The following is a 22,467-nucleotide window of genomic DNA, read 5'->3' on the forward strand; positions in this document are numbered from 1 at the left end:
TAAATAGCCGTCCGGGGGGGATTTCTAAAAATGTCTTGGATTTCCCCCGTTTGGCTATATATAGATTGAAAAGTAGCGGCCAAGCGCCGCTGGGCAAGCCAAAGCCCCTTCCCAGCTCCCCCCATCCCCTGCAGCCTTAGCACGCCGCCCGGCCCCGCAGCTGTCTTCCCCCTCCTCCCGTCCCCTGAAAGCTCTGCGCCCCTGCTTCCCTCCAATCAGATGTTTGCGGGAAGTCTGAAAACAAGGAGGGGCAGGTGGGCAGCAGCAGGTAAGCTGGGGGGGGACACGAGGAGGAGGGTTCCGGGGAGGCGAGGCATGGCGCGGCCCAGTCCGGCCCTGGCCGAGTGGCTCCGGCCCGGCTTGCCCCAGTCCCCGGGGCACCGGCCCCGGTTCCGTTCGAGCGGCACGTCTGAGCACCCCCAGCCCCAGCAGCTCTGGCATGGCTCGGCTCAGGTCCCGGGGCACCGGGCCCAGTTCTGGCTGAGCGGCACCAGCCGAACACCCCCGGCCCTAGCGGCTCCAGTCCTGGCCCCAGCGGGTCCAGCCTGGCTCGGCTCGGGCCCCTGGGCACCGGCCGAGCGGTGCCGGCTAAGCACCACCGGCCCTGGCCCCAGTTCCGGTCGTGCATGCTGGCCTGGCCCTGGCCGAGCGGCGCCAGCCGAACACTCCTGGCCCCAGTGGCTCCGGCCCGGCTCGGGACCCAGGGCGGCGGCCCTGGTTCTGGCCGAGCGGCGCCAACCGAGCACCCCCAACCCTGGCCCCAGCGGCTCCGGCCCAGCTCGGCTCAGGCCCCAGGGCGGCGGCCCCGGTTCCAGCCAAGCACGCCGGCCCAGCCCCGGCTGAGCACTTGTGGCCGGGCCCCAAGCCCCGCAATCCCAGCCGGAGTGCAGCCCGATTCCTGGGCTTTGCTAAAGCCAGCCCTGGTCAGGGGACAGGGAGTGGGGGTTGGATGGGTTGGGAGTTTGGGGGGGGCTGTCGGGGGCAGGGGTGTGGAGAGGGGTTGGGACAGTCAGGGACAGGGAGCAGGGGGGGTTAGATGGGTTGGGAGTTCTGGGAGGGCTGTCAGGGGGGCAAGGGTGTGGAGAGGGGTCGAAGGCAGGCAGAAAGCAGAGGCGGTTGGATGGGTTGGGAATTCTGGGGCTCCTGTCGGGGCGGGGAGAAGTTGGATGGGGCATGGGAGTCCCGGGGGTCTGTCTGGGGGCGGGGGTGTGGATAAGGGTCAGGGCAGTCAGGGGACAGGTAGGGTCCTGGGGGGCAGTTAGTGGCAGGGGTCCCAGGAGGGGGCAGTCAGGGGACAAGGAGCGGGGGGGTTGGGTGTTCTGAGGGGGGCAGTCAGGAGGTGGGAAGTGGGAGGGAGTGGATGGGGTGGGGCAGAGCAGGGGCGGGGCTAGAGCGGGGCTTCCCCCCCCCAGTGTCCTCTTTTTTGATTGTGGAAATATGGTAACCCTACTCTAGAGGACCTTGCCAGGTGGGAAGGTCCCAGAGCTTGGGCTGCAGCCCGAGCACGAACAGTACACCACAATTAAATAGCCCATTAGCCTGAATCAGCTGGAACAGGTCAGCTGCGGGTTTTTAATTGCAGCATATACCAGGGATGAGCAAACTTTTTGGCTGAAGGGCCACACCTGGGTGGGGAAATTGTATGCAGGGCCATAAATATAGGGCTGGGGCAGGGGGTTGGGGTGCAGGAGGGAGTGCAGGGAGTGGGAGGGGATATGGTGTGCAGGAAGAGGCTCAGGGTAAAGGGTTGGGTTGCAGGAGGAGTGCGACAAGGGATCAGGGCAGAGAATTGGGGCTCAGGGAAGGGTTCGGGTGAAGGAGGATTGCGGGCTCAGGAGAAGGGGTTGGGGTGTAGGAGGAGTGTGGAGTGCGGAGGGGCCTCAGGGCGGGGGGTTGGGGTGCAGGATGGGCAGGGGGCTCAAGACAGGGTTGGGGGCTTAAGGAGGGGGGTGGCGTGAGGCAGGGGGCTCGGGGTTGGGGTGCAGGAGGAGTGGGGTGCAGCAGGGGGCTCGGGAGGGGGTTGGGGTGCAGGAGGGGGTATGGAGTGCAGGAGTGGGCTCAAGGCAGGGGGTTGCGGTGCAGGAGGAGTGCAGGTTGCAGGAAGGGGCTTGGGGCAGGAGGTTGCGGTGCAGGATGCAGCAGGGGGCTCGGGGCAGGGAATTGGGGTGCAGGAGGGGTGAGGGGTGCAGTAGGGGGCTAAGGGCAGGGGGTGGAGTGCAGCAGGGGGCTTGGCAAGGGGTTGGGGTGCAGGAGTGGGCTCAGGGCAGGGGGTTGGGGTGCAGGGTGCAGGAGGGGTTCAGGGTGCGGGCTCCAGCCTGGCGCTGCTTATCTTGAGCGGCTCCAGCCTGGCGCTGCTTATCTTGAGCAGCTCCAGGGTGGCAGTGGTGCGCAGCGGGGCTAAGGAAGGCTGCCTGCCTGCCTGCCTGCCCTGGCCCTGCACCGCTCTCGGAAGTGGCCAGCATGTCTGGCAGTGGCTGCTGGGGGTGGGGTGGGGCGGGGCAGGCGGCTCCGCTGTGTGCCGCCCTCGCCTGTGGATACCACTCCCATAGCTCCCATTGGCCGTGGTTCCCCGTTCCTCCACTAGGGGCCGCAGGGACATAGTGCCAGCCGCTTCTGGGAGTGGCACGGGCCAGGGCAGGCAGGGAATCTGCCTTAGCCCTGCTGTGCCATGGGGCTGGCAATCCTGCAGGCTGTATTGAAAGCCCTGACAGGCCGGATCTGGGCTGCGGGCCATAATTTGCCCTCCCCTGGCATAGACATATCCACAGTCTCACGGGCTTTTCTCCTGTGGCATTTCTCATCAGAGTTAAAAAGATTGAGAGCTGCTGCAATCATCCTCTCACCTGGGAAAGTCCTGGTGGGATGATTGCTTTGGTCACTGGGGTTCACTTTTGCTGTGTTTGTTGTTCTGAATCCTGGAAAAATCTCTCTTGCTGTCACTTTTAAAGAGCAGCAGTGTGAATGTGGGAGCAAGAAACGCACGTAGGTATATAATGCGGAACAATACACACATAGGAAGGAAGCAGGCAAAGTGCTGATTAGGTAGCTGAAAACAGTATTAGAATGGCTGTATTGGTGGACATGGCAGTGTAAATGGAGATTCATATGGCATTTTGCGAGAGGAGAGTTACAAGGCCATTTGCACAATCACATTACAGGCGCAACCCTTCTGCTGTTGGGATGTAGGAGAACAACATATTCAGAAGCTTGTTCGGACCTCAAAAATACAGTAGTCCTGACATGGAGTGAGTTACTGATGAGATGAATTTGGCCCATTGTCTTTGGATCCTTGTCTTATGTACAATGTAAAGTTGTATGTTACGTAAAGTTATAAATACAGATGTCAATTTTAGATTTCTCTCAGCTTTGAATTCTTGTGTGTATGTGTGGGCTGAGTTGCCGAACTCCAGTGTGTCTTTATAAAGTTGGAAAACACACACAGGAGTTGGCATCTCACACACTAACACAGTCTAAGCTGAGAGAAATATGAAATTGACATTTGTGTTTGTAACATTAGTGTTTGTAACAACCTAACCTAATTAGTGTAACATTGTGTTTGTAACACCCTAACCATAGTAGAAAAAAAGTCTGTATTTTAGAGAGAGAGAGTGAGTTTGAAAATATAATTTAATGAGGAGTTGGGGGAAATCTTTATTTTTAATCTGGGATTTATGTTGATATTTAAATATTTGCATGTTATTAGGAGGTGATCATTCTTGAAGATGTACTAAGTGTTTTTTTTTCTTTTAGCCAGTTATTGGGAGAGCTGAGTTTAATATAAACTTCAGAAACCCAGTACTCGGGGGACAAATAAAAATGAGTCCTGGAATTTTCCTTTATCCCTTTCTCCACATCCATCTTGTGATTATACGCTTTGTGACTAAAAACTGTCCGTAAGGAGTAATTGTTGAGACGTTTTATTACCAGCATTCAGTCATGGAGTTCTTATGGAGGTTCTTTCATTTATGGTTTTCTTCCTGTTTGTTTGTTATGAGGAATCCAAGTCAACTCTGGCTCTGTTTGTACTGTCCCTAAGTCTCTTCAAGGAGGCTCCTGCACATCTTTTTGGGAAATGAGCAAAAAGAGGTTTTTCTGTATATTTTTAATCTCTACATATACCAGCTAGCAAGTTCAGCACACTGTGTCTTGTGACTTTCATTTGAAAGATTCATTTTTTACCCCATAATATATTTACAAAAACATCAAAAATTTAGATCCTGCCACAGGGGAGTTATATGAATTGTGAGCGGAATATTTATTTTGGGGTTGAGGGGAAGGGATGGAGTTTAATTTTTTGAGTTAAACACAAAGAATTGTAAATTATTTTGTAGTTCAGTGTAACTCCTGTGTATTTAAGATTGTAATCTCCTTAGGGAGGGGCATAGTTCTTGTTTGAAACACTGCACTGTGTGCAACCAACCTGCTGTATAAAAATGGTAATAAGCAGGGTCTGTAAATGACCTAGTGCTGCACTTCATGGCAGCTAATGGCAGCTGTGTAACATGTGATAGCCTGTCAAGGAAGATACTTGCTATGGTGTAGTGCTTTTACAATGTATAATTAATTACTTTTAATTAATTCATTTTTACACAGTGCTTTAAAAATGTGCAGTGCTGTGTAAGCGATCCTGATTAGTTGATCTATTAAGAGATGTTCCTATTAAATATACTTCCATAAAAAGGATGCATGATTAAAACTTAAGAAGAAAATCAGTCATTTTGTGTGTGAAATCCTGACCATGCTGAAGTCAGTGGAAATTCTCCTACCTGACTTCAGTGGGGCCAGGATTTCATCCTCTATGTTGGCAGAGTTTGGGATGAGCTTTCCTCCATTAAATTAATTCTTATTTGCTGAGTTTAGCCCTTGCTTCTGAAAAACGGTGGTATTCTGTTGGTGGAGAAGGAATTTGAAGTCTAATTTGAAGCTCCAGTCCAAAGCATTAACCTAAATAACCCATTGCATGTTAATGGGAACATTGACGTTTGTCCGGTTGTCGTGCGTTATCACGACAGGCTGGAGCAGGTGTATGAGCTGATGCATAAGTTAGTGTGAGATTTATGTACTCTACATTTATGAGTTTTATGTGCCAGATTTATGTGCTCCTATCAGGTCATCACCTCAAGAGTTTGAGTGGCTGAACAAGTGAATCTTAAGAAAAAGATGGTTTTGAATTCCATTTAGAAATTATGTTTAAAACCTTATGAGCAACTTCATTTTCACAATGCAAAGGTATGCTTTAAATCTCCCTTGGCTTCTCATGCTGCATGTTACCTCTACCCAGGAGGAGAACAGAGAGAGTTATCTCTGCAGTAGACACAAAATACATTTCAGTCCCTTACTTCTCAAAAGGAACACAACCATGTTATTACAGTGGAGCCCAGGGTGTCATGAGGAAGACAATTCTTCTATAGGGTACACTTCGTATGCTTATGTAGCTGCCTAAAGTGAACAGGCACATTTCTGTTTGGTTCTGAACCAGTGGAAGGAATTATAGAAAGTAAGTCCCTTTTTGGATGGATGTTGACAGTGGCATGACTGCAAGACTTCTGGCCATCTGGGGAGGCAGTTGGGGTAGATAGTCTGCTGAAGGTATGCATCTCACTTTCTTTCAGAGGTAAAGTTAATCTTCTTAGGGTATGTCTACACCCAGCCGCTAATTCGGCGGCTGGCAATAGAAGTTCTGGGTTCGACTTATCGCGTCTTGTCTGGACGCGATAAGTCGAACCAGGAAGTGCTCGCCGTCGACTGTGGTACTCCAGCTAGATGAGAGGAGTACCGCGGAGTCGACGGGGGAGCCTGCCTACCGTGTGTGGACCGAGGTAGGTTCGAACTAAGGTACTTCGAACTTCAGCTACGTTATTCACGTAGCTGAAGTTGCGTACCTTAGTTCGATTTGGGGGGTTTTAGTGTAGACCAAGCCTTAGTGTAAAATACATTTCTGACCTCACCTGCAAGCCCTGTCCTTTCCAGTTTATTTAGCTTATTTTCAGTCCAAGTAAAAGTGAAAAGCACTGTGAGGGGAAGGGAGCAAAACTTGGTTTAATAGGTAGGCTGGTTGAGACTTGTGCCTGGTACAGACACCAAAATATAGTTGGATCAATGGCTATGAATGCACTATTCTGCATCAAAGTTACCCAGTGACGGATTGTTTTTTAATAAGGCAATATAAAGAAAATAAGCCCAAAATGTAGTATTTCTTTGAAAAAAAAAAAAGCATAGCGAGCAGCATGTTTTCCATTGTAACTCCCTAATATGTATCTAGTCGTTCAAAGTCATAACATGTCAACCTGTTGGGGTGGAGAGGAAAGATTTTTCCAGAATATAGATATGTTTGCATAAATTACTTTCTAGTAGTGAAGATGAGGTTTCACAAAGGCTTGTGACATGAAAACTGCTTCTGTCACTATACTAGTACTCTTTCACTGACCCTTTTGTTTAGATAATGCAGCATATATAAAGGGGCACCTATTAAGGCACTAAGTGCTCTTGCCATAAATTACAATAATAAAATGAAAATTGCTCACAAACCAGTAGATTTCCCTCCTTGACAAATCTGGATTTCTCTTGCTAGGAGGAGCTAGTCTACCAATGCAACCAGTGCAGTTTCTCTACATACACTGTTCTGTAACCAGACTGTCGTGTCAAGGAGACCTGAGGCAACATGACAAATATTGTTTCTGATCTTAAAAGAAAGTTCAGACTAGATATGAACCCAAGCTGTGACATTCAGATAAAAATCTAAACCTCTGTAAAATGTGGGGATGTGAGATTATGGTGTGGGACCACTTCCGATTCAAACAGTAATATCAAGGGGATTCTAGATGGTTTTCCAGAAATGTGGTGTTTACTTTCTAGTCCCCTAGGGCAAATCTGGCATAGGTCAAGAGTGACAAAAAGCCATTGCTGTGGGTTGGTGCTCTCAAATCAGTTCATGCTAGAAATGGCCTCAACAAACAGATTAGGGATAAAGTGAACGCATTTATTTACTGATTATCAATACAGCCCATAGCCTTGTCACCAGGATGCCTTATTTTTAGTTAAAAATGCATATTGGTTATGAACTACCCTTTCATCCTGAGAGACTGTCCTTCCAGAACAGTGGTAAGGCAAATTGGCAGGATCCCTGTTGGAAAAACTCATGTTGTTTCCAGAGATAGAGAGTAAAACGGAAAGCTTCCATTTCCAGTGGAGTCATCTGGAATCTTTTGTAAGCATTACATTCACTGGCCCACTCCCCATGTAAAATTATAAAATCCAAACAAACAAATCTAGCTGCATTGAAAAAGAGGTTTTATTTTTTTAGTACAAACACAATAAAACATGTGAGATGCACAATAAAACATATATACACACAAAAGTAAATGAAATATGGGTAGTTTTCAGCCCTTTGTACAAAGAAAAACAATGTAACATAGTGCCAGAAACAAAGCAAAAATACAAAATCATTCTTTCCAGGTACAAAAATGTCCTGTTTTAAAGAGAAACTAATAGCTCTGAGTTTTAGGTACAAACAGCTAGTTTCAGTAGACTTTCCTCGCCTCCTAAAAATTCACTGTTAGTGAAGTCACAGCCACTTTGCCTTGCAGGGTCTCTGGTGAAGCCTAAACTGCATGCTAGACGGGGATTGTTCATCCCATAGATATAGTAATGACTCAGACTCTTAAATTAGATAGGAATTTTCCATAAAGATTTCAAATAGATTTTCATGTACTATAAAATTACCTCCTGTGGCTAAATCATTCTAGGATTCCCCAAGCTCTACATAGAGCCTTGAGGATCTGAGCTTTGTTACACCTTTATTCTTTCCTATTTTCCTTCAACTGTTCTACGGTTGGCTGGGTGGAGCCGTCTCCAGAATCCTTCATCTCAGCTCTTCATTTTGGTAGAGATTAATACAGGGATCTCTCTTCCCTTCAGGGGCTGAGTACTCTGACTTGGCCTCTATCAGCCATTCCAAAACAGTCTGATGCTGAAGTCAGAAGTGATAGAAGATCTCCTCCATCCCTGAGCTGGGCAAACAACTGTTTTTTTTAAATCCAACGTCAGTTGCAAAAAATAGGGGAAAAAATCAGTTTGAGTTGAAATTGTTGAATCAAAAAGTCTGTTCCAGAATGAGAATTTGAACCTGGGTCTATCACATTCAAGGTGGGTGCCCCAACCACTGGGCTAAAGGTTATGAGTGGGGGATAGTGTCACCAGCACAATAGCGTCACTACCTCCTCATCTTTCTCCTCCTCCTTCCTCTAGCCATTTTGTGATTGCCCAAAACTATATTTGTGTCAAATTCACGAATAGTTGGAAGGCAACTGAAACTGCATTTTTCGTGGAGTAAGCTTTGTCCAAAATTTTTTGTCCAGCTTTGCTATTCAGTCACTCCCAAGCCCTTGTTGCTAGCTTGCACTTCTTATGTGCTCCAGGTTGGTTTATGGAGGCTAACAGGCTGCAGCTGTTGCGTAGTTCTGCTGGTTAATCCTTGCCCCTCGCATAGAACCCTGGCCTGGATATCCAGCTTTCTACTCCAGTCATTCTCCTGCCTGTCCTAGGCCACAGACAACTAATATATTCCATTATAAGAAGTTATAGTTTGAAGTAATCTGGAAGTAGTGCATAGTACGATATGTGGTAATACTTTTTAATATGGAAAACAAACAGCTGAAATGCTTTTTAAATTGACACCTTGTGTTTATTGTTGCACCTGCTCTTCGTTTATCCAATTCCTTTGTTAACTGCTTTGCAAACTGGAATAATTTTCCATACTGTATCTTATAAGGGATATGTGAATGTCTGAAATAATTATGCTGTCATGTAGTGTTTGACCTTCTGGATTTAGAGTTTTCTATTTCACCTGAAGTTGTCAACTTGAGATGCAGTTTTTGGTATAACTTTTCTCTAAAGGGCTTACAGAGAAATAAATAAATAATGGGATCAAGGCACACATTAGCAGCGGACAGTAACAGAGTAAATTCTTTTCCATAGTACAGATTTTTGCTTGACTGACAGGAGAACTGAGACCCAGTTTGACTTAATGTGTATGGAAGTCTGCAAAGATGATATGGCACAAAACAAATGACAAATACAAACATGATGCTGAATATATTGCGATTGATTTTTTCCCTAGTTACTGTTGAATTTCTCCTGAACTTTCTGTAGGAACTATATATTTTTCTTGTTATTGCACTGTAAAAAATGATTAACAGAAGAAACACAGTCCAGAAAATTCCTAGGCAAATATAGTTTGAAGCCTTATGCCACTGTAGACCAAGCTCACTTTTAAAAGTTACACACTTTCTGGAATTCTTCTCTGTAGGATGTTGATTAGTTAAAATAATATTTGGAAATGATAAAAACATGAGCAATGCCCATATGACTACAGAGATAATCTTGCTGTAATTAACTGTGTGAACAAAGGAGGTAAGCAGAGGCTTTACAATTTTGTAGTATCTGTCAAACCCTATGAGGCCAAAAAATATTATTCCAGCGTACATATTTAGGTAAAAAATAACAGCAGAAAATCGGCAGACAAAAATGTTGAGCTGCCAAGGCCCAATTTCTGAATCACTAAGAATTTTGAAGGGGAAAGTCAGACTCATAAGAAGGTCGGCAACAACAATGTTCTTGAGATAGACGACAAAGCTTTTCTTGCTAGGAACATGTAGAAAAATCCATGCTGCTACACCGTTTAACAGGATTCCTCCTATGAAAATAAATCCATAAGCCACTGGAATGACATGAGTAGTTATTATTGAGCTGTTAGTGCAGTTGTTTCCTGAAGCATTTACGCTTGAGTTGGACATCTTCGAATATTTCAGTCTGTGTTCCTGAAAGCAGAGGAAAAACAGTGTTACATCCAATTTATCTTACTGGTATCTTACTGTGTTCATGTTGCAGTTGTTTCCATTATTATAAAGTTAACATTGATGTCCTTTGCTGAATCATCAGTATGCTTTTCAGGAACCAAAGTAAATATAATTTCCCACAAATGTGCTTAGTATAAATGTCTAATTGCTGGTGTTGGTCCACTCTTTTGGCTCTGTCTATGAGTGAATAGTATTGTTTTAAATAAGAAAACAATAGATTCTCTAAGTCCTTGATGCCTTTCTGTGAGTAGGTGCATGTTGCACATGCTAAACCCTGTTCTTGTTCAGGAGGTTTATTGCCCCCCCCCTCCCCGCCCAAAATGGGGAAACTTGTAGGACGATCTGGTTAAAATACCAAGGTGATCATTCACTTAGTGATCTCAATTTTGTAAATTTTGGGTGTCTACTGGAAGAAAAGCCTTCTTACAACATTACTGATGTTAGAAGAAAATGTAGAACAGATATTTTTTTTAAATTTTCAGCACCGCTGATTTCCCAGCACCTTTAGTGGACTACAAAGTTGCACCCTCTGAGCATGGAGGGTTCCAGACACAGCAGAATCTATGAAGTTCTGTTCTGCAGGAGTAATATGTAAGGCATGTAGTGGAGACAAGATTGATGCTAGTGGGGGCGAGATTGGTGGATATATCCCTGCCCAGATCCATTGCCCACTAGAGCTGTAGAGGCTGCTCCAGTCCTGAGGCTGGAGTAGCAGCTGCACAGTCGCTCAGTTGATACTATGTTACTTGGGGAGTAGGCTGTCTTCCGGTCATGCCCCCATGGAGATATCAACTCCAGTTACTTGGGCTAGGTACTGGGAACAGGATTTGAAGCACTGTATATGTGGTTTAATGAATGCAGATATATGCAGTTACAAAGGTCTGGAGTTTTGAACTCTAAGGCTGGTATACTATAGATATGCGGTATGTTATTAGAAGGTGTTAGGGAGGGAAATGTTGCTTCAGCAAATTTTATATTCTGTATGTTGCACTTGTAAACAAGAGGCTGGTGAAGAACACTAGATAGTGCCAGCATTCCTTACGTTCTGTTGAAGGAAAGCCTTAGAGCAAGCTGTGCTAGCTGCACTTATCTTAGTTGTTAGTAGCACAATTATAAGGATACATTTGTACACTAGCATAAGGTGTAAGCTAGAATTTGTCTTTTAAGGCTCCCCAAATTAAAACATAGATCATTTCTTCGTGGTCTTCAGGAAATCACATCTGCTGCCTGCTCTGCTATTGCTTTTAAAGGTTTATGTGAGTCTATTTTTCTTGTTAGGAACTGAAAAACCAATACTGTATATTGCTGCTGTATTTGGCAAACTAAAACTTTAAGAACAACTGAGAAAACAAAGTTCTCTGATGTCCCTTTGAAAGTAAAGCTTTTGCTTGTTGTCATAAGCTTGATTTGCAATGGTCACAAGTGAACCAAAGTCAAGAATATCAGATCCATGGGATCTCTGTGCGTGGGAGGCTGGAACTCAGACACAAGCTTGTGGTCATTTTAAATACACTACATGGGAAATTTTCTTAGAAATAGAACTGCGTAGTTGGGTCACTTTTTTGCATACTGTATTTGAAACATCCCTTTTAAAGAGAGATTGTCAGGTTTTAAGTCAGTCACCTTTAACTTGGAATAGGATGGCATATGGTATATCAAGGGTCCCAAATTCTCCCAGTTATAGGTTCAGAGGCCCACAGTTAAACCTCTTCCTAGTATATGCATCCAAAGGTCAACAAGTTTAAACTCTAGCTGTCAATTTTAGTTGGGAAAAGCGGTGTGTGTGTGTGTGTGTGTGTGTGTGTGTGTGTGTGTAAAGGTGAAGGGCTGTTAGACTATAGTCATAATGTTAATAGATGGGGAGGATCATTAAAGGGTAATAAGGTTAATTCACCTAGAGCTTGGGAAAAAATGATCAAATATAGGAAGATAAAAAAAACTTGCTATAATTTTCCCAACTGAAATGGCTAAAGCTAGATACCTAAATCCCTATTTAAGCACCTAAACATAGTCTTATTTGTAGATGGGCTGGGCACCCACAGCTCATTTTAAATCGATGGGAGTTGCAGATACTCAATATCTCTGAAAATCAGACTACTTTTATTTAGGTATTAAGGCATCTGTGTTTGAAAACTGTAGTCCTTGGCTACTGTCCTCTTCCCTAAACCTTTGTTTGTACTGTATATTTTCTGTTTAGACCGTAGGCTCTTCTGAGCAGGGAGCTGTCATGTTTGTCAAATGCCTCAGAAACATTCGGGTGCTACATAGAAAATGAGCTCTATGCACAAAAATTTAGCTAACAGCAAGTGGTTCTGTATTAGTAAAGAGTTTGGGCAAGTTCAGGTGATAGTCCTTGCACAGATCCCACAGACTCTGGAGGGTTGTCTCGATGGTGTTGGCATCAAGAGGTGGGTATAGAAGAGCTTTGTATGTTGTCTCTAGCTTAAGTCCAAGACAGAGGATTCCTTAGAGGAAGATTAAACTTTCAATTTGTGCTTAGTTCAGCTTCATTTTAACAGTTATATACACCTCTACCCAGATATAAGGCTGTCCTCGGGAGCCAAAAAATCTTACCACGTTATAGGTGAAACTGCGTTATATTGAACTTGCTTTGATCCACCGGAGCACGCAGCCCCGCCCCTCCGGGGTGCTGCTTTACCGTGTTATATCCGAATTTGTGTTATATCGGGTCATGTTATATTGGGGTAGAGGTGTAGTTCATAAATATATTATCTAGACTATACAAGCTGGCTATATCTAGTGAGTGGCTGAAATCACACACAGGACAGAATCTGCAAGTCAACTGAAACTAGTAGCATATCCTTACCTATCTTCTGATTTGATAGGTTGCAGTGGTCATTTACCGAGGTGTCAGTGTTTTGAGGGAGTTTTGCATCCCAAGGGACAGGGACTTTTCCTTTCTTGGGTAATCTGTACATAAAATGAAAAAAATATAGTTGTGTGTCAATGGTTACATATCTCCTTAAAGAGTATTATAGGGGGAGCTGACAGTAACCCCTGCATTTAAGTTGCCTAATATTTAACATTATAAAAGATTGTGGAGACGTTTTATTGCGAAGCTCTAACACTTCCATTGTTTGTAGCAGGCCTTTAAAATTTGGCAGGGACAAAGGCCCAGGGCTAGAGACTTCTATTTTGCACATTGTATGAAATTCCATTCAGGTTTGACTGAATTATAACCTGATAAACGTAGTCATTTCCCTGCTGTGGCTTATGTTACTCAGGAAAATTTTGGTAGTGCCTCAAAATAACTATGAACGTTCTAAGAGCCAGGCCCATGCTGCATTGGAAAGCCAGGGAGTTACTGGAGCAGCCAGGGCCGGCTCCAGGGTTTTGGCTGCCCCAAGCAGCCAAAACCAAAAAAAAAAAAAAAAAAAAAAAGCTGCGATCACGATCTAAAAAAGCTGCGATCACGGTCTGCGGCAGCAATTTGGCGGGAGGTCCTTCACTCCCAGGCGGAGTGAGGGACCATCCGCTGAATTGCCGCCAAATACCTGGACCTGCCGCCCCTCTCCAGAGCGGTCGCCCCAAGCACCTGCTTGAGAAACTGGTGCCTGGAGCCGGCCCTGGGAGCAGCTGTCGTGAAAAGGTGTGGTGTATATAGCCCCAGAGTCCCATATCCTTCTCTGTGGACACCACATGAGGCTCACTACATTTTTGGGGAGGGGAGGGACGAGCTGGGCTGGAGTCCTGTAAGTTTCCTGGCCCCACCATATAGCACTAGCAGCTCATCCCTATCCCTCTTATTTAAGAAAACAAAAGTCTTTAGCTAACTCAGTTTTTTAAAATCTTTATCACAAATGTAGAACACTTTTACACTAAAACTACTGTATTAATTATCCTTTTTTAATAGTGCATTAGAAAATCCACTTAGTTGCTACCCTATTTCTATCCTCATGTGAGAGCAATAATGCCTAAACAGACTTTATTCTTTTTTGCTCATTGGTATTGGAAACTGTTATCCTTGAACAGAAGTTCTTAAAATAGCCTGTGTAGTTCTTGTTGCCAAGGCTGTATCTTGCTTTTCACTAATCACTGTGGTCGTATACTGCACATTTGGTTTGGGTATCCCATGAAGATGATGCTAGAATTCTGTACTATACATCTTTATTGTTTATAAATGTGTATCTGCATACACAGCTGTCTGAACAGTGCTTCAAATATATCATTTTTAGGCTTGCTAACATGAGTAGCAAGTTTCTCTGACTTGATGCGTGCCACCACCACTCTTCAAAAATAAAATTAAAAAGCAATATCTTATGTAGTGATCCAATATCAAAGATCCTAATGTAATGGCCTCAGCACAATAGCTGCTCCACTAAATAACTCCTCATTTTCTCTCTAGTAACTCATCATTTTCTTCCCTCCTATGCTTTGACAAAAAATAGATATGCCCCTGTGCAGCTGCTGCTGCTCCCCTCCTCTCTATGGGGAAGTTTGTGGCAACTGGACCTCTGTAACCACAAAGCCATTGGCCATGTCCTCCCACTTTCCATTGCATATACTGCTGTTCTGTGGTGGCTCATGTGAAAGTGGCATAGAGACCAGCCCAACCACATGTAGGGGATATGCAGTCCTTCATACTTGTTCAATAGCTGTCCCTCACACGTCCGCAACAGGAATGTCTTAGTTCCAATATTGATAGGGGTTTTATATTTACCTAGAAACAGCCTCTACTAAGCTTAGAATTGACACCTGTATGTGTGTTTTTTTCTTATCCAAGACAGCATAAGTTTCCCAGTAAACCACTATCTGCCATTTGATTTTAAGTGTGTGGTTGAGGGATCTGTCTTTGTCAGTTAACTTGGAGGTGAGGGTGATATACCAAGTGAAGGTAGGAAAACAGTGTCTTTCCTTGCGAGTAAATTTGCTGTGCGAGAAAGATTATAATACACACATTGGTTAGCAAATTTAATTAACCAGTTACCTCTACTAGCTTTTTCTTGGTTCTTTGGATTTGTGTTCCTTACTTAAAGTACAGACTGTACAACTATTATGAATTTGAGTTTTATTAACCAAAATAGCTTCAAAAGCAGATAAGAAATTATGGAAAGCAAAATAAAGATTATCAGATGATAACATTCACAATATTGAAGATTGAGCTTAACATGGGATGTTATAATTTTCAAGAGATAAATGAGTTTAATTAATTCAAGGTCTCAGTACAGTCTTGTTTCAAAGACAAACTTTTATCCTTGTTCTACATTAGTCTGGGGGGTGATTTTGGTATCAGCATGGAACTATGGATCTTTAAACACAGATCCAAGTAGGATCAGTTCATATGTAAAACTCTGAGCAATTGCCAGTCACACAGATAATCAGGCCTTATGATCATTTAGGCTTTAAAATATTTAACTTCATATTGACCTCTCAACATACCATTTAAATGTATCAGTTTATTTAGTACAAAACAAACAATTTATTAGATAGACAGCTGTTAGAAATATAATATTTATCTTATTAATCTATTTAAAATAGATAGCATCGCCTGAATTGTATAATACTTTGTGGTCAGGTTGCCTAGGCAATGAGACTTCCTCAAACTGAAAACATCTATTAAAATAATGCTTTTAGATGGGTTTAATTTTCTGATATAGTTTCTTAAAGCTTAATTAATACCTTTTAGATTTATCTAATAAGCTTATACCTTGATACTGTATGAAAAAACCTAGTGTGATCTACTCTGTCTCTGTTGCACATAAGTGTAAAACATATAAAATGGAACAAAAAGGTAAAAGAGGAAATTACTTTAGAGCTTAGCAAGAGTTTGTGGTTATCTGACTGGTTTGCTATTGTAGATACTCAACCTGTGTGAAACACAGAAACTCCTGTGTCTGACATGCTCTAAATGTTTAGGGCTAGAATATGTCAAGATTCTGGCCTTTGCAGCTACATGATTAAAATGCTTGTGTTCCTTCTATATTTAAATGCCTATCCCTACCATACATGGATTCCAAAACCATTGACTCATTTCCTGATGTACTACAACTTGTCTGTCAAATTCAGAAGTCTAAACATACAGTTCATAACCTCCTTTTTACTGAGTACCAAACAAGATTTGCACAAACAATCAGGCAAATAACATAACCTTTGACTTCTATGTGTGAGATGAAAGACTAATTTTTTTCCTGCTCTCTTCCCTGATTTTTAAGCATTCCTTTTCTCATCCTGATGCAAATGGCTGCTCTATATCTACAGAAGACATTAGCAGGCTATTTTTGGAAACTAGTGCAGCTGCTAGATCAGTTAATAGGCTATACGATTCATGGGTGCAAGAATGGTTGACAATAGTTATTGGCTCTGGAATCCTCTCTGAATGGGAAAACAGTTCTACCCAGGGTGGCAAGACCATGCCGAATGTTAAATTTGAGTGCTTTGGTGTCATGAAAAAACCTAGATAAAAAGGAAGTAGAGTATTTTTTTTTTAAGCCATAAACATTATACAGCAGTTACAAATTATGCTGCAATCCATATTTTGAGGTATAGCTATTTTTAAAATACATTTTGTATCATAGTTTGGAACACAGGAGGTGCCCTGGAGTATGTGTAGGCCTCAGCCAACCTTGGGTGCTTGAGTGCCTTGAGATAGAGCTCAGCACATCCTGTTCTGAAAACCCAGGCCCTGACCACTTCAGCTAAATGAGGCTACCCTTTAGTCACCTGCCAGTCTAAGGCCTTTAGCAGAGAGCTGTGGTACACATACACACTAGCCAGTTCTTTATGGACCTGCCTACAGGAGAAAAACTAACTATTCTGGATAATGATATTTAGCAGTGTGTTCTCCCTGGCCTGCTTCATTTGGTATTGAAAATGGTTTAACTGTTTGAGAAGATCATGGAGTTTAAGGCCAGAAAGGACCACCAGATCATCTGGTCTGACCTCCTGTATATCACAGGCCACCAACACCTCCCCGCGTCCACACACTGAACTCAGCAAGTGAAATTGGACCAAAATGTTACAGACCATGGGAGATTAAACTATTATGTGCCACATGCAGAAAATAGGAAGGACTGAGGTTCACCAATGCCAGAAGCCCCTGGAATGGCAGGGAATTGATGAAGTGGAATATACCCAGATGTTCTCTGGCAAGTGACCCCATGCCCCACACTGTAGAGGAAGGTGAACCCTCCCCCACCCATATCCCTGTCAATCTGATCTATGGCTATCAGTTAGATCCTGAGTATGAGAGCAAAGAACAGGCCACCAAGCACTTGTGTATGAGAAAATTCTCAGGACCACCTCAGAGCACTGGCCCACCCCGACCAGCGTCTCATCTCCAGTTGTGGCCATCTCTGAAGCTTCAGACAAAGGAGATGCTCTCTTCTCCCCCTACCCCCCGCCGCAAAGAATACATTTCAGTGGAATAGTCCCTCCTGACCCCTGCAAGCGACCAGCTGAAGTGCTGAAGCATGAGATTTTGGGAACAAAATAGATGAGACAAAATAGATCCAACATAGTTACAGAAAAAGCATGGTTTACCTTGACTAAACTAACTTGAGTTAAAAGCACGATTGCCCAGTCTACAGTAGGATTTTAATGTGTGCTAATAAATTTAGTTATGTTTAAAACTGCACCTTTTCCCCTAGTGTGGGCATGGCCTTTGAGGGTAAAGGACAAGAGAGGACCTATTGCTGAAAAACATTCAGTAATATGTTGTTTTCCTAAAATAGAGAAGGTCTACAATACCTCCTTGGCTGATTAAAACCCCAATCTCTAACAACATTCTATTAAGTAAACCCCTCTCTTTCCTTGTCTCTGAATTTTCTAACTTCTTACCATGATATGCTAAAAAATTAAAATCCCACCATAACTTCATTGTTTTCATCATAACTCACTAGTTTTACAGTTTCATATATGTAAAGTTATTTCAGCAGCATCATTTTTAGCCAGGTTTCTCTTTAGGAGTGTGCATTGCATATGTTCCCTTACGTTGGCATGTAGAATACATGCACTGCACATCCCTCTTCCCCCAGTGAGGGTATAAGTAACAGTGTAGATGGTGAGGCACTGCTTAGATGAGTAAAGACATGCTTGAACTCTTAGGGAATGTCCCCTACACAGCTCTCTACAGGCCCAAGCAGTGCCTCCCCCATCTACACTGCTGTTTCTAGGAGTGGAGTGTCCAGCTGGCTCACCACCGCCGGAATCTTTCCCTATTGCCAGACTCTTTCACTGTTACGTGTATCTGTGCACTGCAGTGTGGATGCACCCTGCTTTTCACTTCAGCATATGGGTACACGTAACCTACACACCGCTACCAGTGGTGTGCAATGTAGACATACCCTGTGCATAGTGTGCATATTTTTATATTGCACTATCTAGGGCTGATAATGATCAATGAAGATTTACTGTAACTTAACATAAAAATCTCTCCAAATTCTTCAACTGTGCATGGTTTGGTCCTGCTTCCCGAAGGATGCATTCAATAATGGAATAGCCATCTTCAGTTCGTGTTTACACTAGTTTCTTATTTTCATAATCAAACATATAAATCACCTTGCACCCTGATGACAGCTGTCCAAGGACAGTGATTTTAAAAAACTGGTTTACACCTGGAAAGTGAACCTTGTAGTGTAAAAGAACTTTCCTTCAGTTCGTAAAGACTAGCCAGGTCATGTTATTCTTTAATGTAATGGGCTAGTATTAATTTTCTGTCAGCAACAGGTTTTGTTAATCAATTTGTAAGCATCTGTAAATGGCTAAGCAGCTGGTGACCACTGCTTATCACACTTTTTCTAATAGTCTTATTAAGCCCTTGTGTTCCCTCCATCTTTCATTGTATCCCCCTGTTGCCTCTCATCTTATACTTAGATTGTAAGCTCTGTGGGGCATGGACCATGTCTTGGTACATGTTTTTACAATACCCAGCATTCTAGAGACCCAATTGTTGATTGGGAGTCCATTAGGCACTACTGTATTACAGAAAATAATTATTTTACTTAAATTTGTGGGCCTCAGATCATCAGACCTTGCTCAGCTTCCTCTGTCAGGAAGTCTTTTACAATAGGCATGTTTAGTGTGGACGGTTTTTTATAATGGAGACTTTACAGACCACACTTATTACATTAATTTAGGTTATAACAGACACTTTATTGGCATTTATGAGTGGCTTCTTATACCCTGAAGGGAAAAGCAGGAGAGTATAGAAATCAATTGCTGTAGATACCGTTAATTTTCTCCTTAAAAGTAGAACACCAAATTCACCGGAACCTAGCACAAAGTTCATGTAGTTGGGGATGGAGAACACCTAAAGGGGGTAAAGTTTTGTTCGCTCACTGCAGCACCCATTTGTAGCCAGTTCATTTGTTCTTACTGTCCAAGATTCCCAATCAGTATCTATCCTTGCTTTTCCCCCTCAAAGTGTAACATTGTCTCATTTTACTGATTGCTAAAGGTTACCATTTTCTTTCTGGAGAGTCTGTTCTTGTTTCTGAATTTTAGACTAGGCTCTAAAGTAATTAAATAAGCATTTATGATTAAAGGGCTAGATTTGTTGATTTGTGCAAACTCCTGTACTTGCAGGAAGGCCCAATGAAGTCAGTGGCACTTCAGGGGTCCCCTTTGTTTGCATGTAGAGCTATTTGTAGCATCTAGCCTAGATATTGGACTTATTTCCAATATATGAATTAAGCTTTGAAAAGCTCCCGTATGCAGTCAACCACAAGGTATTTCATTAATTGGAAAATAGGAGGAGTAAGGGGAAAAGTTGACGTGGGCATGTGATGTGTACATGATGATCCTGACCCTCAACAGCAGAAGATTAAAGAGAGATAATATTTGGCATTTAGAAATATCAGCCATATCAAAATTTTGGTTCCTTTAAGCCATGTAAAATACTTTGTATGCATTAACATTTTTATTGTCCTTGAAAGTGAATATTTGAGGATGCAAGAGGTATTTTTTAAGAAATGGCAAATGAGAAGGAATTAAAAATATTCCTTTTTATAATTTCATGTCTGTTGAATAATATATCTAACTATTTTCATAAAACTCCTTGACTTAATATTAAAAGCATCAGACAATGGAAACCTTCCTTAATTTTAAATATTTATATTCCATTGATCACCGAAAACTAAACGAAAATCTTGGGGTGGGGAAGGGGAAAGCACTGCTTAAAACAAGAAAAGGGAAAAACAACACAAACAAAAGCCCACGCTTTAGGAAATAAACCTTAAAACTACATATAAAGATGGAAAAGTCCTTACCTGTATATCTGTAGGAGGTCAAACTAGATGATATTATATTTGCATGCTATGTGAATGGTTTCCTGTCCACACTTACTTTATCATTTTAAAGCATTTTCTTAAACACATCTAACTAATAATTATAAATGTATATTAACAAAAATGTAGGATTGTATAAAATATATTTTTAAAAGATGTAAAATTAAAGTGATCTTTTAATAGGAGAAGCAATTAAATATAAAACTTTACGTATGATTCTTGTTGCTAGTTTAAGGCTAAACAAATATATTTCAGGAGAAAGCATATACTAATGTATTGGAATATATTACAGCAAAATGTTTTAAATTATAGCGTTTTCTTTCACTCACCAATTATTATGTAATCTTCTCTGTGGTATCCGTTAATGTTGTTCCTTAGAAATCAGATATACTCTCAGTTCTAGAGTGAATATGCTTCACTCTGTTTTCTGCATAATCTTCTTAAGTAGTGGTAGTACTTGAAACTGCTACTTTAGTTCCCAAACTGAAGTATTTAAAGGCTGGTTCGCATTGTCTTCATACTTAACCAAATGTGGTTTAAATGTCAAGTACTGCAGATGGCCAGTACTATTTTTTTAATACTTAGATGTACTTCCAGGAAGCTCAGCTTTGAATTGTATTCAGAAGTTACAAATTTGCAACGTTTGGCAAAACACTAAACGATACAAAGCTGTTTTTTTTTTTGTGTTTTTTTTTAAATTGTTCTCATGCCTAGCTGTGACCTTCTCTAAGAAGTTAGTAAATTGCTTCTGTATTTATTAGTGGAAGTGTTCTAAACTGGAGGTCACGGGTTGCACTGCAGTTGCTTGCAGTGTGTTGCGAAAATCAGAAATATTTACTTTGAGGAAAAGCATGATACATCCTTGGGTTTTTTTTACATCTTATGATTACTCTAATCTTCTTGCCTGCCTCCCTCTCCACATGCTTTACTGGTAGGTTCCCAAATCAACCACAAAACCTGTAAAATTAATGGTGATACAAAAGTATGCATTCCTTACATTTGATTTTCACTTTTTAGTTATTTTCTTGGGAAAGCTCAAAAAATGTTGGCTTTTTTCCCCTTCATCCCTAAAACTTACTCTTGTATTTTTTTCCTCCCAGGTTCACATTAAATATGTATTATGTTCATTTAAAAAAATAAAAACAATGTTGTTGTTGCAAAGTCATGTGATCCAAAAATTAGGAAATGCCAAATTAAGGTTGCCTGTACAACCTTAGTTTGGTCCCCTGGTGCATCTGCATTATGATAACTATGTTTCCCCCAAAGCCTTCTGCATAATTCAGTGCACAGGATGGATAGTGCGTTTATTGAATGGTTAGCTATTTAGTTGCATTTATGCTTGCCATTCAGTATGTGATCCTATGCCTTATTTATTACACAGCATCCAAACCTTGCTCTGAGTACAGAATTACTAATTTTCTCGTGGGCTTTTCTATGAGTGTCCATTATTGTAATATTAGAATTGTTTACAACCATTAATGAAGTTATCTTCACAACACTCCTATGAGATAGAAAGTGATATTACCCTGTTTTACCAATGAGTAACTGAGACACAGAGATTAAGGCCAGAATTGTCAAGTGACCACTAATTTTGGATGCTGAACTTGAGATGCCTAGGGACTGATTTCACTCTACCATTTCTATAGCATTTTATGTTCAATGCACAGCTCACATAGATTTTGGTTGCAGTTGTGAGTATTCAGCGCTTTTGCAAATCTGACCCCACGTCTCAAGTTGGGCACGTATAAAATAAGTAACATTCAGTTAATGGCCACCTAAAAAAATTTTGGTTTACGGGACTTCACAAGCATCACATAGAAACTCTGTGGCAGACACAGGGATAGAATCCAGTTCTCCAGGGCAGCATTCACCTTCCTTAACAATGAGATTATCCTCTCTTTTCCTGCAGTCCTCTTGCCTCATTCACTATACACCTTCCAACTTCTGCAGGGAGGCAGGGTCCTGTGGACAACTGCTTCCTCCACTACACACCCCTGACTGATTACTTGAGCACTGTCCTTTCTGTGCACTGAAAGAGGAAAGGATCTTGAAGGAAAAATGGTATGTGCTCATTAATTAAAGACTATCATAATGCATATGTACAAGGGAGTAGGGTGGGTGCAAATTAAGGTTGCACAGGTAACCTTAACTCTGACATGTCCTCACTTTTTGGTGCTTTGCAACCTTAATGTTCTTTTAACATAGTTCCTGTGTGTATTTTCCTAGGTTTTTAAAAAAGCAAACTGAAAAAAAAAATAGAAATTCTGTCATGTGAAATCATACCAAGCCTTACATGGGTCATCAGCAGGGTTGGAGCTTTTAAACCCACAGCACAGACCTCTGCCACTTGACCTGTGGGGTAACTG

At 42.3% G+C, this 22,467-nt stretch overlaps 2 protein-coding genes across 3 annotated transcripts in view; one reads left to right on the forward strand and one right to left on the reverse strand.

The window, feature by feature from the left end:
* MED12L (mediator complex subunit 12L) overlaps positions 1-22,467 on the forward strand; it is a 312,365-nt gene that overhangs the window by 104,184 nt on the left and 185,714 nt on the right. The gene's annotated exons all lie outside the window — the stretch shown is intronic.
* P2RY14 (purinergic receptor P2Y14) lies at positions 7,351-20,750 on the reverse strand. 2 transcript variants are annotated; one of them, XM_054039480.1, is made up of 3 exons: positions 20,431-20,750; positions 12,685-12,788; positions 7,351-9,818 (listed from the first exon to the last, which is right to left on the reverse strand). In XM_054039480.1, exon 3 carries the CDS (start codon positions 9,792-9,794, stop codon positions 8,802-8,804), a length of 993 nt encoding a protein of 330 aa, XP_053895455.1. In that variant the 5' UTR covers positions 9,795-9,818; positions 12,685-12,788; positions 20,431-20,750; the 3' UTR covers positions 7,351-8,801. The 2 variants fall into 2 exon arrangements, with proteins under 2 accessions (XP_053895455.1, XP_053895456.1); XM_054039481.1 differs by lacking the exon at positions 12,685-12,788.

Source organism: Malaclemys terrapin, chromosome 9 (assembly GCF_027887155.1).
Source record: "Malaclemys terrapin pileata isolate rMalTer1 chromosome 9, rMalTer1.hap1, whole genome shotgun sequence".
Taxonomy (NCBI): domain Eukaryota; kingdom Metazoa; phylum Chordata; order Testudines; family Emydidae; genus Malaclemys; species Malaclemys terrapin.

What these genes read in the sequence shown, in the direction of transcription:
- P2RY14 (XM_054039481.1), bottom strand. Translation starts at nt 9,794, where the DNA reads ATGTCCAACTCAAGCGTAAATGCTTCAGGAAACAACTGCACTAACAGC.